General features: G+C 38.1%; 1 protein-coding gene across 1 annotated transcript in view; it reads right to left on the bottom strand.

The window, feature by feature from the left end:
- The window catches only part of LOC116848377 (plancitoxin-1), a 476759-nt gene that overhangs the window by 291123 nt on the left and 178442 nt on the right, over window positions 1–7194 (bottom strand). Inside the window, exon 4 of the mRNA XM_032824380.1 lies at window positions 4854–5031. Within this exon, the coding sequence (XP_032680271.1) occupies window positions 4854–5031 (178 nt within the window). The remainder of the gene's footprint in view (window positions 1–4853; window positions 5032–7194) is intronic.

Genomic DNA, 7194 nt, shown 5'->3' with positions numbered 1-7194 from the left:
CTACGCAACCCAAGGTCAAACTGATGTGATCAGTAAATACATCTTTTTAAACGCCACAACTTTTATCTGAAACATTTTTTTCTAAAATGCTTAGTTTTCGAGATATTTCACCGGTCCGGGACTTTTTGAACACCCTGTATGTTGTAGAGGTTACTCTCCTCAGTAACTCTCAGAAGATTTTAACCGTCGCTCGTTGTTCGTGAAAAAGTTATTAACAAAATAAGTTGCATAAAATGAGTATAATTTTTGGACACTGTATATACAAAAACGATACTGTGTACCGTTAACGAGCAATATCGAAGAATAACTGCAATATCAAACGACTAGCGGGGGGCTGCGCCCCCCGCATTCCCCCTCAAAGCTAACCTAACCCAACCAACCTTGTTACATTAACACAAAAGTTGAACATTTTAATAAACAATGACTGACGGTTAATGTGACGATAGTTTGGTTTAGGTTAGTTTTAAAGAGGGGTGCGGGGGGCATAGCCTCCTGTTAGTCATTCGATATTGCGGTACTTACTAAAAAAATATTCAAATTAAGAATATTTTTAACATTTGTAACACGAGAAAAATATCGAACGATGAGCGGAGAGCTGCGTCCCCCGCACCCCCCCTTAAAACTAACCTAACCCAACCTATTGTCACATTAACCGTCAATCATTGTTTATTAAAGTGTCCAACTTTTATGTGACGATAGGTTGGGTTAGGTTAGTTTTGAGGGGGGATGCGGGGGACATAGCCCCCCGCTAGTCGTCCAATATTGCAATTATTATTCGATATTGCTCGTTAACAGTACACAGTATCGTTTTTGTATATACAGTGTCCAAAAATTATACTTGTAACCGTGATGCGTCGCGTTCTGGATCGCTCGCCGGTGCGTGTTCATAAGAGGCGGAATAATTTAGAAACATTTGATTTAATAATTAAACTGAGTCATATATTTAAAAACAGCTGATGATGTACATTTAAATTAGATATTGAGTGTTGACGCCGTTGGTTTTCGTCAATTTGTATTCGAACTTTCAGAGGCTTTATTTAGGCGATGGCTCACGAGATGCTGTGCGCGGTGCGCGGGACACGGACGTGTTGTTGTCGCGTATTCGTGAGTTCGTCTGTTGACGTTCTCGGCTTCTCACCTCTTTAATTTCGGTTGACAATTTCTTTCTGCTATTTCGCTACTATTTGATGCAGCACAGTATAGGTGGTATGTCAGTGGTATTGCAGCAGAGCTGCACGCGGGATATCGACTCGGTGACGGTACCTGAAATACGATTCTTCTCCTATCGCGGAGATTCGTTGCGGTTCAATGTATGCGGTGCGGCGGTACGCCTTTGTATGCGGAACTTTAACTGGTAGATCTACCTTCGTAATCTAATGGGGCCGGCTCGTTCTAACAAAATCGCGGATGCGGTGAAGACGGTGTCGCGGACGCGCCTATGCGTCGCGGTAACGGAACGATTTCGATCTCGTTTCCGGAGATCGGTTGGCTAGTATCACGGAGGTCGTCCTGGCGAGTCGACGACAGTCTGTTCCTGACGCGGATCCTTATGACGCGGTGTCGAAGCTGCGCTGCAACGGAGCGAGACTTCGAGTATACGGTGATGAGTTCGCACGCGGCGACTCGATAGCGGTGTGATCTCGCTCGCGCTAAGGCGAAGGCGAAATCCGGTTTGCAGTGTGAAGGTTGCATTAAATGCCCTTCCGATGTGTTGATTCCAGGCCCTTCGGCGGCCGTGGAATCTTCTAAATTACGGTAATTCTCAGTGTCAGCGTTACGAATCCGTGAGCCGACGGCAAAGTGACTTCTGTTCACGAACGGAAGTCTGCTAAGATTGATAGATGATAGAGTATCGACGTCACGTATCCGTGCGTCGATGACGGAGTGATTCCTGTCGCGTATTCGCGAACGGGAATCTACCAGAAACAGTAGTCAGACCAGTGTCGGTATCACGTATTCGTAAACCGACGGCGGAGTGACTCTTGTCGCGTATCCGCGAACGGAAGTCTGCCAGGAGCGGTATTCTGAATAGTGTCGGGGCACGTATTCGTGCGCCGACGGCGGAGTGATTCCTGTCGTGAACGGGAATTCATCAGGAACGGTCAGAATAAAACAATGTCGGTGACACGTATTCGTGCACTGACGGCAGAGTGATTCCTGTCGCGTATCCGCGAGCAGCAATCTGCCAGGAACGGTGTTGGAAACAATGTCGATGTCACGTATCCGTGAGTCGACGGCGGAGTGATTTCTGTTGCGTATTCGGAAGCAGAAGTCCACTAGGAATCGATGCTTGCGAATCTCTGTCAAGAGCGGATGATCGGAATCTCATTCTTTCAAAAGAGCGGCGGATCGGATCTGATCTCGATCTAAGAATTCGTGGCGTTTTATACTTTGCGAATCACGCTTGATTCGCTATGATCCGCAGATGTTCAGCGGTCTCGCTGTTTATTTTCTTGAGAGAACGCGCTGTCCACTCGTGTTTCTTATGCGCGGTCTTATGCGTTTCTTTACATCGATTTCAGTAACGATCGTCTATGTGGATCGTTACATACTCATTTTATGCAAATTCTTTTGTTAATAACTTTTTAACGAACAACGAGCGACGACTAAAACCTTTTGCTTGTCACTCAGGAGGACCTTGACCTCTATAACATATGTCAAGGTCAAGGTTATTGGAACTGTCTCCCCTAAAGTCAATAATTACCCGTAATAGTCCAACGAATTTAAATCTGGACTATTCGGAGTCCAAAACTTTTTGCTCCAAAACATTTTGACGTTGTTCGATAGCCAGTTTTGGACCAAGTGACTCGTGTGAATTGGTAAGCTATCCTGTTGGAAGATGTATGGAAGATTCGGCGCATGGTAGCCTTACTCACGCTCAAAATTGTCGCCAATTTCCTGAGAGATTGCCCTGAGACTTTTGCGATCAGCTGTTGAGCCCTTTGGACAACTTCCAGGGTCCTTGCCAACCTCTCCCTTGAACGGCTCTTCCTCGACGGGTTTGCGGAACCTTCTTTGGACTTCTCCGAAGCCTTATATTTAGCGGAAATTTAGTGAACTCTCGATCTCGGATATTTGAAGAACTCAATTATTTCAGCCGGCGTACGTCCAGCTTTCCGAAGACTTTCAATAATCGCCATTCTTCGGTTATATTCCATGTTCGATCTTGACTGCTCAGTCATTTTGAAGTTATGTGCGTTCAAAACATTGTTTTAGCTTATTTGGACACAAATATCAACTTAGCGCTAAAGTAAAATATGACGGAAAATTCAAATTGAAATTTGTCCGGATTTAGCTGACGTACTCTGTATTTTATGTCGATGTTGCAATAAAAATAAAAAAATTTTCACTCTATTTAATATGTATTTTAATTACAATCGTCTTTTGTATTATTAAGAATAGTTCAAGTAAAATGTAATAATCAAAATGATATTAATTTGATATTCTTTTGGCCGATACTTAACATAAATTTATTCAATATTTGGTCAAAATAACGTCAAATTGATATCATTTTGATTCTTATGTTTTACTTGGAAGACTATAATGTAATAGAGGTTGTACTAAAATTTAAAAAAAATTAAACGTGAAAATCTATTGCGCATCCATAATAGATGTACAATGGACGTTCATGAGGGATATTATATGAATATCCATCATCGATGAATTGTGGACATCTATTAGAGATCCACCTGTCGTCCACTGTAGATAGATGTCTGGTGGAACTATGGATGATCTATGGACGTCTAATAGAGGTTTTGTTCTATGTGGGCAATAACATATCTACAATATCCATCTACTTAGACATGTGGCACCTATAGCACAATGTTATCACGTCGTTTTTCGACGATTAATAGCGATCAAAGCGAGACCAATTTTACTATTATATATGGATGGATTTGATATTAAATGCTCTACAATTGTTGTCTCTCCAAATCTTAAAAGGAAGTGGAGGAGGAAGTAAAAAAGTTGACATTTAAAAAATGAAATACGCCGTTGCAAAGAGTATTAAATACTGTAAAACTTTTGTAAGAAACATTTTTTCATATACATCATATCTTAGGAATTATTCCATAAAAATGAAAAAGTTCATTTTCTTTAAGGGGCTGTTTTAACCCCTAAACCTCGAGATGAGGCGATATAAAAAAATGTGTCTTATTTTTTGTATGCTCTACAACATATCCAAAGCGCATCAAAATAGATGAGGGACAGTTCTGTCATGTCCCTTGTAAGACTAATTAATATTTCCACCTCATAATTAAGTCATTCCTAATCAAAATCCCCCTTTTCTTTATTGCTCGAAATCCAATCCCGAGTAAAGAGATTTGATTCTCTGACTCAAAATCGAACTGCTCACCGTACGTTACTACGCCATGTAAAGCAACTCTTCCAGCCGCTAACCAGCTCATCAACCTTCATGTACGGCGAAGCTTATTATAAGCATTCAATAAATTACGTTTTTCTTCAGGACGTAACACTAGTAAATTTTTCCTATACTTTCTAATACACAATTTATAAGGGTTTAGTTAATTAAAACTGACATACTATTGGTAGAGAGAAAGAAAGAGAAAGAGGATTGGAAGGAAAAAGAGAGAAAAAGAAACTTATATTAATAAATATATTAATAAATATATTCTATATTAATATCTATATATCTATATTAATAAATATATTCAAGAAGAAATTAAACACTTTTTTTCTTTATTTTTTACGGATATAACGAATATATAAAAATGTGTGGTTTCGATGGAACTTACTTATTCAATAAATAAAAAAATAAATAAAAAATATATGAAATATATAAATATATTTTATAATAATATATGTTTAATAATAATATATTTTGTTATACTTACGTCGTTATATAACAGTGCTAATGTATTTCCTGGAATAGAATTCTTTGCACTGATTTGTTTTGAAGATAATTGCCAACCCTTATCAACGGTGTTATTGGTTATGTACAAATAAGCTAATCCATCTCTAATTATAGAAATACTGCTTTCAGGCACTTTCGGTAATTTATAAAGTACATACCTGAAATTATATACAACAATTGTTCGCGATATTATAAATTCTCAATAACAGTGGTAACAGTTGTATGAGAGTACAAGAGAAATATTGAATAATTAAATTGTTTACATTTTAATAATTATGTGACTAATCTACGTATTATGAATCTTATACATTAATTAACATTATATTATTTTAACTTAGACATATTACTTAAAAATAATTGTCTATGAAGTCGATTATCCTCAGGAAATATTAAAAACTGTTTAAAAAATTGTAGAAAAACTATAGAGAAAACTTTGAAGAAATATAGAATTACTCACAGTTAATTTGGGCAGATCAATAGTTTTCTTTTTACAGTAACTATAAAGAACTTTAGTTTTCATACAATATAGCTGAATCAAAAGACTAGTAGGGAGCGGTGCATTTGGACATGGTGCATTTGCGCACAGCCAATCACAGCACCGTGTACTTAGAGATATTTGTAGGGTCCCTTGGAACAGCGACTTGTGATTGGACTGTGTTCAATTGTCCCGTGTCTAACTGATATACACCTCCGTAGTAGGGTAAGCATGGGTTCGGATTTAGTCCATATTAGGGGGATCAAATGTTATCATTATAGAACTAATTATTTACCCTAAGTATCAACTTAAAAAAATTTTTTACAAAAGTTATAAACAAATTTTGAAAAATAAAAAATTAAATTTTTCCAAATTGGATGAACTGATCTTAATAGCTAAAATATATGTTATATAAGTGTATTAAGGTAATTCTAAAAAAATTGAGAATCAATTATGTTAATAAGAAGAGAATAAAAAAATTGTTGTTACTTTTTAAAAATGTTTCTAATAAATTATTTTTTGTACCGCCACCATTTTTTCTGTAATATGTTTACAGTATATATTTTTGGAAAATGATCAAAACTTATAATACTAATACTTATACATAGGCACTTTATAGTTAAAAGAAAACTATTTTATGGTCCCTGAAATGTAAATGTAAACACTTTAGCTAACGCAACTGAAAAGGAATGTTGGTTTCTTAAAAAGTCTATGTTTTACAGTGTCTCATCCAACGACATTTTTTATTTCCAAAAGATGAAGATCTAAAAATTTTATTTACAGGTTCTTAACAATTCTTACAAGCAGCGTCGTATTTGGCCAAAATAATGAATGATAATGGGTCTATTAACTTGCATTTTATGAAAGATCAGACAAATATTCTAAAAATTCAGGTTTAGTCAAGACATATTGGTCGAAAATTATATAGATAGTTTCATCATTATAATCCAAACAGTGTAGGCATTGCACGAATTCAAAGATATGCTTATGAATGTTGTTCACATATAGCAGCAATTATTTATTACTTTATTTATCACATGCAAGATATTTGTCCAAAATCCTAAAATCTGCTGAAATTCTTAGTAAATTCTTTACGCATGATAATATAAATCCTATAGTAGATAAAGACAGTGATGACGATTAAGTATATACTGTATACCAGGTATATACCTATAAAATGCGGATTTTTTAAGGAAAAACACATGTTAATTTGAAGTAAATGGTTAAAGCTATTTACTTGAAGTATGCGCCATTCGACGCTACAACTTTTTCCCATCTTTCTGGCAAAAGATGAATTTCGCGACGATAGAAACTTTCATCTTTCAAAGCAAACTGTGGCGTCTCAGAGAACGAGACGCCACGCAAGGTGCATCGCTCCCAGTTAAAGGGACGCTTACGGAGCACACCTTGCGCACGGTCCTTTCCGAGAACCGCGAGGCTCGCGACGCGTTTCCGAGAAACGCGGCGGAGCGAGATAAGCTCGAGCCCGCGAGAATTCGTGGAAACGCGGACCTGCGCGAGTTCGAAGAATCGCGAGCCTCGAGATTTCGGAAGAAGGGCAATAGTAAATACGAGCCCGCGAGAATTCGCGGAAGCGCGGACCTGCGCGAGTTCGAAGAATCGCGAGCCTCGAGATTCGGAAGAGGGGCAACGGCGAATACAAGCCCGCGATGAATTCGTGGAAGCACGGGACCTAATTAAATTCGAGGAATCGCGAGCCTCGCGATTTTCTCAGAAAAGTAAAGCACCGATACTACACACGGTTAAAGGTCTTGGGTATAAATAGCGGGCGAAAACGCCGGAAAGACAGACTCCGCTCTCGACCTCCAGCGAGGAACAATCGATA

The sequence above is a fragment of the Odontomachus brunneus genome, unplaced genomic scaffold (genome assembly GCF_010583005.1).
Source record: "Odontomachus brunneus isolate Ranch 3 - 2012 unplaced genomic scaffold, Obru_v1 Obru_scaffold_094, whole genome shotgun sequence".
Taxonomy (NCBI): Eukaryota; Metazoa; Arthropoda; class Insecta; order Hymenoptera; family Formicidae; genus Odontomachus; species Odontomachus brunneus.
This window is presented reverse-complemented; position numbering and strand designations above follow the sequence as displayed.